We start from the raw sequence: 16162 nt of genomic DNA on the forward strand, positions 1-16162 counted from the left end.
GCAGACACACAGCAGCAGGGAGCACGCTCTGCCGTAAATTTGGGGGCGCCAACAGCACATCTGCAGCGTCAATTACACTGCAGATGCGCTTAGAGTATTGTTAAGGGGTTTGTCCATTGTGTGTCCTCCAATGCCGGATCTTTTCCTGTCAGGATGGTTTTGGTTTGGGTTCTTCTGTGGTCGTCTTCTCCACTAGAGACTGTGTTCGGGTCATTTTCCAAGTGTAAAGTTGTGGATTAGGCTAAAAAGTGCCGTTTGCTGCTCTTTTCAATCCAGAATTTGTATATGACCTGAACGTAGTCGCTACATCAGTACATTCAGGTCAATGAACTAAATGGGGCCCGCGCTCATCCGATACGTTGGCAGCAGATTTTGAGATTCTGCTGTGGTATCTGCGCCGCCGAGTCATGAATCATAATGTGAACCCGGCCTTAGAATGTTTCTGCACCGAAATCCATCTTCCATTGATGGGAAAAAAAGAAAAAACGTCTACACAATGATGAGGGGGGGAACCCAAAATAAAAAAAATTCCATTACGAAATCAGCTCAGAATCCACTATGCAGATTTTAATGAGGATTTTCATGTGGAATTTTAAATCTCCCATGGATTTGGACTGGAGCATCCATGTAAAAACCCTCAGGAAAGTGACGTCACTCTTTCTCCTCACACTGAAATAAAAAAACGCTGTTTTTGAATACTGCTCTTTTTTATCGTTTCCCTTTCAGGGTATAATCCACGCTGATGTTAATGTGGAATCCAAAAAGAAAGGAATTTCCTCTGTAGCATTCAGCAGCTAATAAGTACTAGAAGGATTAAGATTTTTTTAATAGAAGTAATTTACAAATATGTTTAACTTTCTGCCACCAGTTGATTTAAAAGAAAACAGGTTTTCACCGGAGTACCCCTTTAAGGGTGCGTTTAGGTCCAGTGATCTTGCGGTGAGTAGCGGGGAATTGTTTAGTCTGTCCGCTATGTTATAGGCCGAGGCTGCAAGGCTTTGGCCCAGTAAATCGTCTTGTAAGCTGCGGAGGTCCTACCTCTTCCAGAGTCAGCAACCCAAGAGAGGGATCAAGATGGCGCGGGTCCCTTATATGGGCAGGGGCCAGGCGTTTTGGATTGGTCCATAACAACTGTCACTCACCGTTACAGTGCATTGTGGGTGAACACGTCATGGGAACCTCCAAAGGTCCTGTAGCAAAACCATAGAGTTCTAACCTAATCAGGTGACCCGCAGGTCCTGCTACGCTTGAACAGGTAGGCAATCACATATATACATATATCTATACTTATATGAACTTCTATATAGTCATTGACTAACTGAGGGGTGACAAGGGGATAACTACAGAAGAGGGACCCCAACGTCCTAGGGACTCTGACTATGGGGACCTCTACAAAGGTAACGTATAAAATACGGTACCGGGACACCACACTACGTAATGTCTGCATGGAAAATTCAAGGTGTGAACATAGTCTCGGTGTTTCAACATGGAAGCTCCCATTGATATCATCCGCAGCTTATGAAATCTGCAGCGGATTCTTCTATGGAATTTCTCCAGTGTAAATGAGCCGCATTGTGAAAGGGAGGTTGTTTTTAATGCAAACCTGTGGCGCAGATTCAAACGTGCGCATGTCCTGACACATTGGTCTCCCACATGTGGCACTCCAGCTGTTGCATAACTACAACTCCCAGCATGCCCGGACAGTCGTTGGCTATCTGGGCATGCTGGGAATTGTAGTTGTGCAACAGCTAGCGAGCCACAAGTAGGAGACCACTGCCTTAACAAGTCACTTCCACTGTAAACTCTATACTGTATAGTATATAAATCCATATTAAAAAGCGCATGGATGGACTCTTTAATTTACTGTGTGAACAAGCGCCGATATTTTGAGGACCCATCAGTAAACACAATGGCTGAACCCCTTCTCGTGTATAATTCATGGTGACTTCATTACTATTATTACTTTCTTACTATTATTCACAGTCACGGGGAGGAGACCATATTGGTTTCTATGGTGACGGCGGACATTTTCCGCTTCGCGTTCAGTCCTCCTGCGGAGTGTGACCCAGCGCGGCCGCCGTGCAGTGACGTGTTTCCGGTTAGAGAGCAGCGGCAGACATGGTGAGTGAGCATCTTTTTCTCCGGGAACCGGGTGAATTACCGGCGACTACCGGGGCCTTATACTGAGGGGGAGAGGGCAGAGGCGGCTGCGGGGGTGATATAGACCGGGGGGAGACCCGAAATATACAGCGAAGGGGGAGACTGAGGAGGAGGCCATTTTTTTTACATATATATGAATGTATCATTTCCTGTAAACACCGATAGTATATGTACAACCCTATATAGCTATATACACACATACACCTCTGGAGATATATATATATACCCCTCCCCCCATAATAACTGGTAGTATATGCAATTATTTTATATATATGAATGTATCATTTCCTGTAAACACCGATAGTATATGTACAACCCTATATAGCTATATACACACATACACCTCTGGAGATATATATACCCCCCCCCCCCCAAATAATAACTGGTAGTATATACAATTATTTTATATATATATATGTGTGTGTCATTTCCTGTAAACACCGATAGTATATGTGTACAACCCTATATACCCTTATATACAGATACACCTCTGGAGAGAGATATATATATATTCGACATATTAATCGATATACACACATGCACACTTATATATGTCCCCATATATACACACACAATAACTGGTAGTATATACAATTATATAGTAAATTTGAGAAGCCGTATTAGTCCAGTGATACAAATCCAAAAATGTTGCAGTATCCTGTAATAACCTTTTTATTGGACTAACAGAATTTTGTAGAGAATCTTTCGGGATTCCTCCCTTTATAAAGTCCAAAGCAAATCTAATCTCACAAGGAGAAGACACAGGTTACATCTCACAGATATGCAGGGGTTAATAGATGTGGAGAATTCACACTAAGATGGGCCCTAAATTGTCCTGTGTGAATTCTTATCTATTGTTTTAACCCCTGCATATCTGTGAGATGTAACCTGTGTCTTCTCCTTGTGAGATTAGATTTGCTTTGGACTTTATAAAGGGAGGAATCCCGAAAGATTCTCTACAAAATTCTGTTAGTCCAATAAAAAGGTTATTACAAGATACTGCAACATTTTTCGATTTGCATCTATATTAATTTATGTATATTTAAAAATAAAAATGGATTCAGTAGATCCCTAGGACACCAGCAGGGCCTGACAGACCCAATAACTTTACAGCATGATTTGTAATTTGACCATATAAAGTGCGGTGTCATTTTGTTGGAACATGCACCGAACACTGGTGTGAACACGTCCTAGGGCTGGATGTACAGTCATCTGTCACCTCAGGATCAAGGACACATCCGGCGTCATCCGGCATTTTATACAATTTTCTACTGAAAAATCACCAGTTTTTACCAGTTGTTGTTTTTTAATCCTCCTTTTCCCCTCATATATATTTCTGTAGATTCTCTCATGTTTCTGGGATACATCAGCGTTCTGTGGCTCATATATTCTGCCACGTACCAGCAGGGACCCCATTCACTTTAATGGCCTCCCACACTGTACTTGTGACTCCAGGCCGTTCTTCACACGTTTTTCTTTGTATTACATTATCTTTATGTCATCACTGGTCGACTACACTTGGGTCATTACAGTGGATTGGGCCGCTAAGTGGCAACATTTATACATTTATATAGTCTTCCTTTCCCATTAGTAGGAAACGACAGGACAAAAAAAACAAAAAAAAAAAAAAACATACTCACTCCTCTATTTCTATATATACAGTCCAGTGATCTTTAACCTATAACTCTCCAGCTATTTCAAAACTTATGCCTCCAGCACGTACTTATAGCCTGAGGCTTTCAGGGCATGCTAGGAGTTGTAGTTACACAACAGTGATAGAATAACTGTTGAGAGATCACTAATATATCCATTCCCCTATATTATACCCATTTACACAAGTTTTATTGTATGCTGGAGGTAAAATCCGGGTGCTGCAAACTGCTCGCTGCTATAACCGGTGTCCCCTCCAGCGCTTCATAAACTGATGACAATGGGGTTCGCACCCCCCCCACACACACACACACACACACACACACAGTGTACAACTGTTTCTCCTGCTGGTTCCCAGTGATGGCCGCTGGGCTGGATCAGTTGCGGGTGACACTTTTGGGGTCGTACAGGACACGATCTCTCAGCTCCTCTATATCCTTCACCATAACAATAACCTGTCACTGATCCAGACTGATCTGTTGTTTGTTTTTTCCAGGGTCAAAGTCAGAGCGGAGGACATGGACCTGGAGGAGGGAAGAAGGATGACAAGGTAAGTCGCCCTGCAGAGCATCACCCCAATCATCTGCCGTGTCACCCCCTGTCATCTGCCGTGTCACTCCCTGTCATCTGCTGGGTCACCCCCTGTCATCTGCCCCCCCTTGAGACTAAAAACCTATCCCGAGGGTTTTTAATAGTTCTCTTCAGTTTACAGCTGCACGATATATCGCTATCCCAATCAAATTGCGATAATTGGGGATTGCGATATAAAGATTTTGTGATTTATGTTGGGAGTGGAAACGGCGGAGGGGCTGGGCCACGCAGCATGGGAGCCTCTGATCCCCGCTCTGCTCCCAGCGGCTGCTGTATTCTCATCCTCTGTGAAGCGCTGTCCGGCTGCTCCGGCGTGAGTTTTACTGCTTCCCCTCCCAGCAGTGCCGAGCGCTGGGAGGAGGTTAACCCCACCATGGCTGGCTGCCGTTTATAAAAGGCGCAGCCGTGCGGCAGGTGTATGAAGCAAGCTCAGGAGCTGAGCTCGCTTCATAGTGGCTAATGCCAACATACGATGGTAATCCATTCCAAATGGACCATCGTTTGTTGAAACCATCGTATGTTGAGGGATCCGTGCAATGTAAAGTATAGGACAGTGGTCTACAACCTGCGGACCTCCAGATGTTGGCTGTCTGGGCATGCTGGGAGTTGTAGTTTTGCAACATCTGGAGGTCCGCAGGTTGAAGACCACTGGTATAGGAAGTTGTACTCACCTGTCCCCGCCGCTTCGGACTGTCGCCTTCCATCGCTGTCGCCACATCCCCGTGGTTTCCCTGACGCTCAGGCAAGGCCTCTGCTTCCCCGGCATCCTCGCTCTCCGTTGCCGCCATCACGCCGCTCCTATTGGATGACGGGACGGCGTGCGTAGCGACATGATGATGACGATGGAGAGCGCCGACGATGCAGGGGATCCCGAAGAGGACGCGCCGGAGCCCCGAAGACAGGTAAGTGATCGTCAGCGGACCACAAGCCGTAAACGGCTATCCGGTGGCAGCTGAAGCAGTCTGCGCTGAGGGATAGCCGTTTATGCGATGGCCCCGACATACAAAAGCATCGTATGTTGGTGCTGCCTTCACCATGTGATGGGCTCTGAGAGGCCATCGTATGTTGAAATGATCGTAGGTCGGGGGGGGGGGGGTCACTGTATAGGTTCGCAGGATATATATATTTATTTACATATGCATAAACAAACCTATATGCAGACATTTTTCAGTCTTATCCTGTAGTATTGATATGTGTTCTGTAGTCTACAGGAATATTCAGCACATTATAGATATAATCAGGATATAAATCCAGATAATCCGCCATGTGACAGTAATGGGTTCATGCTGGTCTATAGTCTCTGTACGTTTCGGCCTTTCCTCTGGTCAGTGACGGTAAAGTTCCTGACGTCTGCTGACATTGGAGACTTCACCGTAATTCTCTGGAGACGCAGGGAGCTGATCTGTGCAGACGTCTGATAATCCAGAAGTGTAAACGATTATTGGAATCTCCGCGTATACGTCTTTATCTCCTTCTACTCGTGCTGTAAGTGACTCCTGTTTTTATCTATAAGGACAAGAAGAAAAAGTACGAGCCGCCCGTCCCCACCAGGGTGGGAAAGAAGAAAAAGAAGACAAAGGGGCCCGATGCCGCCAGTAAACTCCCGCTCGGTGAGCTCTGCTGTTCTGTCACTTCTCTGCCCCTGAAGCGTCACACTAATAATAATCTTATATATTCCGTCCAGTCTCTGGAGGTCTCACTGCTGGGACCCCACAATTGAAGACAGATCTGTCCCCTCGTTCCTGGCAGTGACGTGGCGGTATGGGTGCTGTCACATATATCCTACAGAAGCCACGGACAGAGCCTCACTCTACCATGTCTTCTGTAGTGTTCAGCTTCCTGCCGGGGATGGGAGAGCAGGTACCAGCGGTCAGACATTAGTCAGATATTCACTGTCTGTCCTCATAGTGCTTGTGTCATGTACATACAGATTATGTATCCTGCAGGGGTAACCTACCAGGAGAGGGTTAAAAATAGTCTATAATCATTTTATGGTTATCAGCTCCTGGGAAAGCTGTGCTGCTGCCAAAATGAGCATTAGTACAGCTCCTAGATGAGTCGTCACCCAGCTTTCCTAGTTTTCTGTCTAGTTATGCATTGATACTTCCCTGCTGTCATATCACTGCATAACTAGGAGGATTAAAGGGGTATTCCAGGGAAAAACTTTTACACTTTTTTTTTTATTATTTCCAGGGAAAAACTTTTTAATTTTTTTATTTTATTTATCAACTGTCTCAAGAAAGTTACAGATTTGTAAATTTATTCTATTAAAAAAAATCTTAATCCTTCCAATAATTATCAGCTGCTAAAGTTGAGTTGTTCTTATCTGTCTGACAACAGTGCTCTCTGCTGACATCTCTGTCGGTCTCGGGAACTGCACAGAGTAGAAGAGGTTTGCTATGGGGATTTGCTTCTGCTCTGGACAGTTCCCGAGGCAGGTGTCATCAGAGAGAACATAGACAGAAAAGAACAACTCAACTTTAGCAGCTCATAAGTACTGAAAGGATTAAGATTTTTTTAATAGAAGTAATTTACAAATCTGTTTAACTTTCTGGAGCCAGTATATAGATAGAGATATATATATATGTTTTTTTCCTGGATAACCCCTTTAAGTTTTAATACATCTATAGTGAGGGATAAAGAGTGGGCATTTTACCTAGTCTAATAATGGCTGGGTTGCGTATTAACTATACATCTATAATTGGAGCCTGTCGCTATATTTTTTACCCCTTTATCTGAACATTAGAGATGAGCGAACTTACAGTGAATTCGATTCGTCACGAACTTCTCGGCTCGGCAGTTGATGACTTATCCTGCATAAATTAGTTCAGCTTTCAGGAGTTCCGGTGGGCTGGAAAAGGTGGATACAGTCCTAGGAAAGAGTCTCCTAGGACTGTATCCACCTTTTCCAGCCCCCGGGAGCACCAGAAAGCTGAACTAATTTATGCAGGATAAGTCGTCAACTGCCGAGCCGAGAAGTTCGTGACGAATCGAATTTACTGTAAGTTCGGTCATCTCTACTGAACATAATTGTTCCTACCATTATATCTGTGGAGCACAACATCAGCTTGAGTACCCTGACACACTGCAGTGTTCAGTACGGAGAAATGCGTGTGCCCAGATTATCGCCATTATTCCGGGACATAAACATGGCAGGAACACTTATGTTCCGCTATAGAACATGTTGCTATTGATTTGCTCTACAGACATTAAAAGGTTTTATTGGTTGTGCTCAGACCCCGAGCTTCTGCTAGAACGAGCAAAGGAGAGAAGCACGTGGCTGAGCGCTTCTCTCCCTGCTTTCTGTGCCAGCACCCGAGACAATCCCATAGACTTACATGGTAGGTTTGTCCTGGTCACATGGCACAGAGGCGGGAGAGAATAGGATTGGCGTGCTCTACTCCCAACTCGTTCTAATGATCAGTCAAGGTCTGAACACTTAGACCCTGACTGATCAAAATCGTAGGCGTGACTCTAAAGCAGTGGTCTTCAACCTGCGGACCTCCAGATGTTGCAAATCTACAACTCCCAGCATGCCCGGACAGCCAACGGCTGTCCGGGCATGCTGGGAGTTGTAGTTTTGCTACATCTGGAGGTCCGCAGGTTTGAAGACCATTGCTCTAAAACATAAGTGACGGCGCATTTAAAGGGGTATTCCAGGAAAAAACTTTTTATATATATATATATATATATATATATATATTATATATAATATATATAATATATATATATAAATAATATATATAAATAATATATATCTCAACTGGCTCCAGAAAGTTAAACAGATTTGTAAATTACTTCTATTAAAAAAATCTTAATCCGTTCAGTACTTATGAGCTTCTAAAGTTAAGGTTGTTCTTTTCTGTCTTTTCTATGACACGTTTCTCGGGAACCGCCCAGTTTAGAAGCAAATCCCCATAGCAAACCTCTTCTAAACTGGGCGGTTCCCGAGACACGTGTCATCAGTGAGCAATTAGACAGAAAAGTACAACCTTAACTTTAGAAGCTCATAAGTACTCAAAGGATTAAGATTTTTTAATAGAAGTAATTTACAAATCTGTTTAACTTTCTGGAGCCAGTAGATATATGAAAAAAAAGTTTTTCCCTGGAATACCCCTTTAACTTTTCAGCACCTTGGCAAAGCTGGGTGACAACTTTCTGTGAAATGTGACGATATTTGTGGTCATCCGGCTAATTCAGGGAGGTTTTATATGTCTTTGTTCTTTCCTAGTCACCCCCCACACACAGTGCAGGCTGAAGCTGCTGAAGCTGGAGAGAATAAAGGACTATCTCCTCATGGAGGAAGAGTTCATCCGAAACCAGGAGCAGATGAAGCCCCTGGAGGAGAAGCAGGAGGTATAGGAGCCGCTATATACAGGTCAGGTGACACGGGGGGCCCAGGGGGGGACGGTATTAAATGTGCTTTCCTGTCTGCAGGAGGAGAGATCTAAGGTTGATGACCTGCGGGGGACACCCATGTCTGTGGGAACCTTGGAGGAAATCATCGACGACAACCACGCCATCGTCTCCACCTCGGTGGGATCGGAGCATTACGTCAGCATCCTCTCGTTTGTGGATAAAGATCTGCTGGAGCCGGGATGTTCTGTCCTACTGAACCATAAGGTGAGGACGTAGAGGAGCAAAGAGCAGGGATACGAAAAGGCATTAAACTAGGGTGCCTCCAGCTGTTGCAAAACTACAACTTTCAGCATGCCCGGATAGCCATTGACTGTCCAGGCATGCTGGAAGTTGTAGTTTTGCAACAGCTGGAGGCACTCTGGTTGGGAAACCCTAGCCAAATGCTGTTCGGGCATGCTGGGAGTTGTAGTCTTGCAACAGCTGGAGGCAGCCTGCTTGGGAAACACTGCTATAGAGAGAAGCCCCTTAGGTTTGATGTATCCTGGTCACCTTTGGTCCTAATACGCAGGGTGAAGCTCTGTTACTAATCCTCTTTATTCTTCGCTTCGCTCAGGTTCACGCCGTCATCGGGGTCCTCATGGATGACACGGACCCCCTGGTGACTGTGATGAAGGTGGAGAAGGCTCCTCAGGAGACGTACGCTGATATCGGAGGACTGGACAACCAGATCCAGGAGATCAAGGTGACCCCAGACTTCTATGTATCGTGTAGATTTAGGGCAGTATTGTGGTCGGTATTTTTAGGCAAAAACCAGAAAAGGGTTGAAAACATAGGAAAAGAGATCCGGGCACACCAAGTCTCTGCGGATAAAGTATTTATGTATATACCTTGCCTGAATAAAATAAACGCGTGCTGCGATTATGTATGTATACAGAAATACTTTATCAGCAGAGACGCTCTGTGCCGGGATTTCTTTACCTCGATCGGACTTACCTTATCCCTGGCACCCACCTATACCTACAGTACTGACCTAACTACTTTTGTGAGAAAAACTATAATAAAAATATGCAGCTTTTCCTGTCTTCTCTACCCCTGGTTTCGGCAAAAAATACTGTGTGAACCCAGCCATAAATTGTTTCCATATCATAAAGATTGTTCCCATACATCAAAGCACTGCTGTTCATGTCCATAGGTTGTAATGTACCATGAACACATCCGGATCCCTCCCCTCCAGCTCTATCTGTATACTGCTTCTGGTATCCCTATGGGATTAGGATATATTGTGGTTATACACCTCTCCTCCAGCTCTCTTTATACTGCTGTGATCTCGATGGGATTAGGATATATTGTAGTAATACACCTCTCCTCCAGCTCTATCTGTATACTGCTGCTGCTCTCTATGGGATTAGGATATACTGTAGTTATACACCTCTCCTCCAGCTCTATCTGTATACTGCTGCTGTTACCTCTATGGGATTAGGATATATTGTAGTTATACACCTCCTCCAGCTCTATCTGTATACTGCTGCTGGTATCTCTATGGGATTAGGATAAATTGTAGTTATACACCTCCTCCAGCTCTCTGTATACTGCTGCTGCTCTCTATGGGATTAGGATATACTGTAGTTATACACCTCTCCTCCAGCTCTATCTGTATACTGCTCCTGGTATCTCTATGGGGTTAGGATATATAGTAGTTATACACCTCTCCTCCAGCTCTATCTGTATACTGCTGCTGTTACTTCTATGGGATTAGGATATATTGTAGTTATACATCTCTCCTCCAGCTCTATCTGTATACTGCTGCTTCTCTCTATATGGTTAGGATATATTGTAGTTATACACCTCCTCCAGCTCTATCTGTATACTGCTGCTGGTATCTCTATGGGGTTAGTATATATTGTAGTTATACATCTCTCCTCCAGCTCTATCTGTTTACTGCTGCTGGTATCTCTATGGGATTAGGATATATTGTGGTTATATACCTCCTCCAGATCTCTGTATACTGCTGCAGCTCTCTATGGGATTATGATATACTGTAGTTATACACCTCTCCTCCAGCTCTGTCTGTATACTGCTGCTGGTATCCCTATGGGATTAGGATATATAGTAGTTATACACCTCCTCCAGCTCTATCTGTATACTGCTGCTGGTATCTCTATGGGATTAGGATATATAGTAGTTATACACCTGTTATTAAGTGTCTGTGTGATGTTTGTCCTGTAGGAGTCTGTGGAGCTTCCCCTCACCCATCCAGAGTATTATGAAGAGATGGGCATTAAACCACCCAAAGGTGTCATTCTCTATGGCCCCCCTGGCACAGGTACTGTACCCACGGGAACTTTTCTGATTTATATTGTTCAAGTCCATATATATATATCATCTGACTGATCGATCTTCACAGGGAAAACCCTCCTGGCCAAAGCCGTAGCCAACCAGACGTCTGCCACGTTCCTGAGGGTGGTGGGCTCAGAGCTGATCCAGAAATACTTGGGCGATGGTCCCAAACTGGTCCGTGAGCTGTTCAGAGTGGCCGAAGAGCACGCACCCTCTATAGTGTTCATTGATGAGATTGATGCCATCGGCACAAAGAGGTAAGAGCTGAGGATCCCGGTATCGTTGCTGTGTATTCCCTCTGACTGGAAGGACATGCTGGTGATTGTAGTTCTAACATCACGGTCCTTTATGGAAGGTCAGGCAGAAGGAGGTTGTGTTTTTTATATTAGATGTTTATACTTGGATTTGACCTGAAATATGTTATCTGGATCTACAAAATTGACAGCTAATGCGCCACTGATTAGATCAGTGCTTCCCAACCAGGGTGCCTCCAGCTGTTACAAAACTACAACTCCCAGCATGCCCGGACAGCCAACGGCTGTCCGGGCATGCTGGGAGTTGTAGTTTTGCAACAGCTGGAGGCACCCTGGTTGGGAAATACTGCCCTATGGCTGTCTGGGAATGCTGGTAATGGTAGTTTAGAACAGCTGGAGGCACCCTGGTTGGGAAATACTGCCCTATGGCTGTCTGGGAATGCTGGTAATGGTGGTTTAGAACTGCTGGAGGCACCCTGGTTGGGAAATACTGCCCTACAGCTGTCCGGGCATACTGGTAATGGTAGTCTTGCAACAGCTGGAGGGACCCTGGTTGGGGAAACACTGGTCTTTGGCTGTCCGTTCATGCTGGGAGTTGTAGTTTTGCAATAGCCGGAAACACCCTGGTTGGGAAATTCTGCCCTATGGCTGTCCGGTAATGCTAGTAGTTGTAGTCTTGCCACAGCAGGAGGGACTCTGGTTGGGGAAACACTGGCCTTTGGCTGTCCGGGCATGCTGGGAGTTGTAGTTTTGCAACAGCTGGAGGCACCCTGATTAGGAAGCACTAGATTAGATGATTAAAATGGCTCATGTGCTCAAGCAAGTGCTGCACCATGCACAGGTCCATACGTTTACCTTCGTCTGGTATTACATCCTAGTCCCTGCTCTGTTTAGGTCCTTTACTGTCACTGCAGACAGCATGGTGCTGAACCGGCAAACAATGAAGAGAATGCAGCACAGCGGGGTCCAGTCAGTGGGGTTGGCAGGAGATTTTCCCCTATAAGCAATGAAATAAATGTTCCAGGAGATTCTCATCGCAAGTGGCAGAACAGTGTACAGTATGAAGGTGACGCGTATCTAATCTTCCATTACAGATATGACTCTAACTCCGGTGGTGAGCGGGAGATTCAGAGGACCATGTTGGAGCTGCTCAACCAGCTGGACGGGTTTGATTCTCGGGGTGACGTGAAAGTCATTATGGCCACCAACAGGATAGAAACCCTGGATCCAGCGTTAATCCGGCCAGGTACAGATGAACACGTGTCTTCTTAGGACCGAGCGTTTTTCCGTTTTTGCACTTTCATTTTTTCCTCCTTACCTTTTAAAAATCATAACCCTTACAATTTTGCACCTAAAAATCCATATGATGGCTTATTTTTTGCGCCAACAATTCTACTTTGTAATGACATCAGTCATTTTACCCAAAAATCTACGGCGGAACGGGAAAAAAATCATTGTGCGACAAAATGGAAGAGAAAAAAAAGCCATTTTGTAACGTTTGGGGGCTATCTTTATTCTGTAGGTTCATACGATTACCTGGCGGGCTAAGGGTTCTAGATCTGATGGGTGAAGTCATAGTAATAGGTGACTGGCTCTACACTATAGCTGCGCTCTCATTGACTCCCATGAAGCGTCTTATCCATCAGAGTCCTAGGGACCTGGGAAGTGTGTGGGGTCATTTTTTGGCTCTGTAGTCTGCATTTTAAGATTTTTACGTTAAATAACATTTTACATTTTTAACCTCTTGCTATACACAGAGTAACTTGTATAACTTTCCTTCTTTTACACTCAGGTCGTATCGACAGAAAGATTGAATTCCCTCTACCAGATGAAAAGACCAAGAAGAGAATCTTCCAGATCCACACGAGCCGCATGACGCTGGCTGATGATGTCACGCTGGACGATTTAATCATGGCGAAAGACGACCTGTCCGGAGCCGATATAAAGGTCGGTCCCTTCAGTGGGGTTACTGTGTCAGGCCATGTTCACATGGCGGAATTTCTGCAGAAAATTTCCTGCACAGCATTGTTTTCAATAGGAACCTGCTGCACCGTCCACACGCTGGAAATTCCACGGCAGATGTTTCCTCAACAGAAATTCCGGTCATCAATGACGCGTCAATTCTTTTTGCGGAATCCGCTTGGAAATGCAGAACATGCAGTTTGCAGAATGTCTGCCTGTGTTTTCCATGCAGACATTCTGCAGAATTTCCACTGTGTGAACATGGCCTTAAATTGATGTAAGGTTGCTCCATACTCCCTCTGGATTACATTTCTGGTCTCTCTTTCCCGTTATTGGGTTCCTGGACTTTAATGCAATGTAGGGGGCAGGGACCATGGAAACAGCCCTGCAGACAGACCCTGGCTACAATTTAAGGGGACTATGCAGCCTTATAAAACTGATGGCCTACTCCGGTGAAAAACAATTTTTTTTTATCAACCGGTGCCAGAACGTTAAACAGACTTGTAAATTACTTCTATATAAAAATCTTAACCCTTTCGGTACTTATCAGCTGCTGTATGCATCAGAGGAAGTTCTTTTCTTTTTAAATTTTCTTTGTCTGACGACAGTGCTCTCTACTGACACCTCTGTCCGTGTCAGGAACTGTCCAGAGCAGGAGAGGTTTGCTATGGGGATTTGTTCCTACTCTGGACAGCTCCTGACATGGACAAAGGTGTCAGCAGAGAGCACTGTGGTCAGACTGGAAAGACATTTAGAAAAATAACTTCCTGTGCAGCATACAGCAGCTGATAAGTGCTGGAGTTGTGTTAGGAGTCAGATCCGATGCTCTTGATAGCATTTCCATAAGTCTGGATAATACTTTTAGGGTCTATTCACACATACAGTGTCCTGCACAGGATATGAAGCTTTGTTCAGTCATTTAGTTTACCTTGAACTCTGCAGCTTTAAATCCTGAACATCAAATATGCGCAGGATACTGTACGTGCGAATAGACCCTAAAGAAGTTAAACAGGTTTTTTTGTCCTCTGCATAATACACAGTCTGTGACTATTCACACACAAAACACTTGTATAAATTTCCGCAGTCGAACAATCGATCTCATAGACCTGAAGTTATGACATCAAGGTGGACATAAAGTGTCGGGGATTAAAGGGGTACTCCGCTGGAAAACTTTTTTTTTTTTTTTCTTTAAATTAACTGGTGCCAGAAAGTTAAACAGATTTGTAAATTACTTCTATATAAAAATCGTAATCCTTCCAGTACATATCAGTTGCTGTTATGATCCACAGGAAGTTCTTTTCTTTTTGAATTTCCTTTCTGTCTGACCACAGTGCTCTCTGCTGACACCTCTGTCCATGTCAGGAACTGTCCAGAGCAGCATAGGTTTGACTATGGGGATATGGTCCTGCTCTGGACAGTTCCTAAAATAGACAGACAGGTGTCAGCAGAGAGCACTGTGGTCAGACAGAAAGGAAATTCAAAAAGGAAAGAACTTCTTGTGGAGCATACAGCAGCTGATAAGTACTGGAAGGATTAAGATTTTTTAATAGAAGTAATTTACAAATCTGTTTAACTTTCTGGCACCAGTTGATTTAAAAAAATAAAAACATTCCGGTGGAGTACCCCTTTAAGGAAAGGTAAAGCCTTTCCTGCTCCCTGGATAACCCCCTTTAACTCTTAACCCATTGAGGTTCCCAATTTTGACAGGAAGATCTGTTGACATTGTCTTGGGCAAAGAGTATTCCTGTGGCGTATAGGGGATGTACACATGTACTGTGTATGGTGCAGATTTTAGGTTAGTAAGTCAATGATAAAAACTGCAATAAATATTGATCAGATAAAAAAAAAATATATGTATATAATTTTTTTTTTTTTTATCTGATCAATATTTATTGCAGTTTTTATCATTGACATATATATATATATATATATCTAATATATATAGGCACCTATGGATGACACGTACATGAATCTGCAATTTATTACTTATATATAATTGCAGATTCATGTACGTGTCACCATTAGGCGCCACTATACATTTCTTTCCCACCATATGTAATTGCATAATTGACATAATTGAGTTGAAAGTCTGTTCTTAGAGCAGTGTTTCCCAACCCTTGTGCCTCCAGCTGTTGCAAAACTACAACTCTCAGCATGCCCGGACAGCCTTTGGCTGTCCGGGCATGCTGGGAGTTGTAGTTTTGCAACAGCTGGAGGTACACAAGTTGAGAAACACTGCAAAAGAGTTAAAGGACAGCTGTGGTGTGACTGTGGTATAAGAATTTATTGGTCAGTAAAGTTCTTACATGTGAAGCCGGCAGCATAACCCGTGTCTCCCCCTGCAGGCGATATGTACAGAGGCCGGGCTGATGGCGCTCAGAGAGCGGAGGATGAAAGTCACCAACGAAGATTTTAAGAAATCAAAAGAGAACGTCCTGTACAAGAAACAAGAGGGCACGCCGGAGGGGCTCTACCTGTAACCTTATTTACTGTAGATTTTCTATTCTTATTACTCACTGGCTGGGAATAGGTGTGTGGGGAGGGGCACCGGCTGCAAAAGAATGGACTAGAACTCCCATCATTGTGTCTTCTGTTGGGCAACCATGCAGCATGTCATCTGCCTGCATTTCACTGTAGATTGTTCGCAGCGTCTGCTCCCCATGTATAAGGACCGGCGGCCATAGCGGCTGCTGGAGGTTGTGTGAAATAAAAAAAAACTAAAAAATAAGAAAAATTGTTCTCTGTAAAAGTTTTTAAAAATCCTCCACTATATTCCTTATATCCATCTCTGGAAAAGCTGGGTAACCATATTGGTTGTCACCCAGATTTCCCAGGCACAGATATACGAA

General features: G+C 44.2%; 1 protein-coding gene and 1 long non-coding RNA gene across 2 annotated transcripts in view; one reads left to right on the forward strand and one right to left on the reverse strand.

The window, feature by feature from the left end:
* The window catches only part of LOC130295430 (uncharacterized), a 67574-nt gene extending 65486 nt beyond the window's left edge, over nt 1–2088 (reverse strand). The window contains exon 1 of the long non-coding RNA XR_008848827.1: nt 1972–2088. This is a non-coding gene — a long non-coding RNA (uncharacterized LOC130295430). The remainder of the gene's footprint in view (nt 1–1971) is intronic.
* PSMC1 (proteasome 26S subunit, ATPase 1) lies at nt 2038–16047 on the forward strand. Its single transcript, XM_056546148.1, has 11 exons — nt 2038–2121; nt 4307–4360; nt 5915–6011; nt 8633–8757; nt 8839–9024; nt 9374–9502; nt 10987–11083; nt 11165–11354; nt 12446–12597; nt 13144–13298; nt 15659–16047. Exons 1-11 carry the CDS (start codon nt 2119–2121, stop codon nt 15791–15793), a joined length of 1323 nt encoding a protein of 440 aa, XP_056402123.1. The 5' UTR covers nt 2038–2118; the 3' UTR covers nt 15794–16047.
* The last annotated feature ends 115 nt before the right edge of the window (nt 16048–16162 follow it).

The sequence above is a fragment of the Hyla sarda genome, chromosome 11 (assembly GCF_029499605.1).
Source record: "Hyla sarda isolate aHylSar1 chromosome 11, aHylSar1.hap1, whole genome shotgun sequence".
Taxonomy (NCBI): Eukaryota; Metazoa; Chordata; class Amphibia; order Anura; family Hylidae; genus Hyla; species Hyla sarda.

Bases quoted from the DNA above. Each gene is read 5' to 3' on its own strand.
- PSMC1 (XM_056546148.1), top strand. The intron at 4,361-5,914 runs GTAAGTCGCCCT...TTTATCTATAAG, and splicing joins GAGGGAAGAAGGATGACAAG to GACAAGAAGAAAAAGTACGA. The intron at 6,012-8,632 runs GTGAGCTCTGCT...GTTCTTTCCTAG, and splicing joins CGCCAGTAAACTCCCGCTCG to TCACCCCCCACACACAGTGC.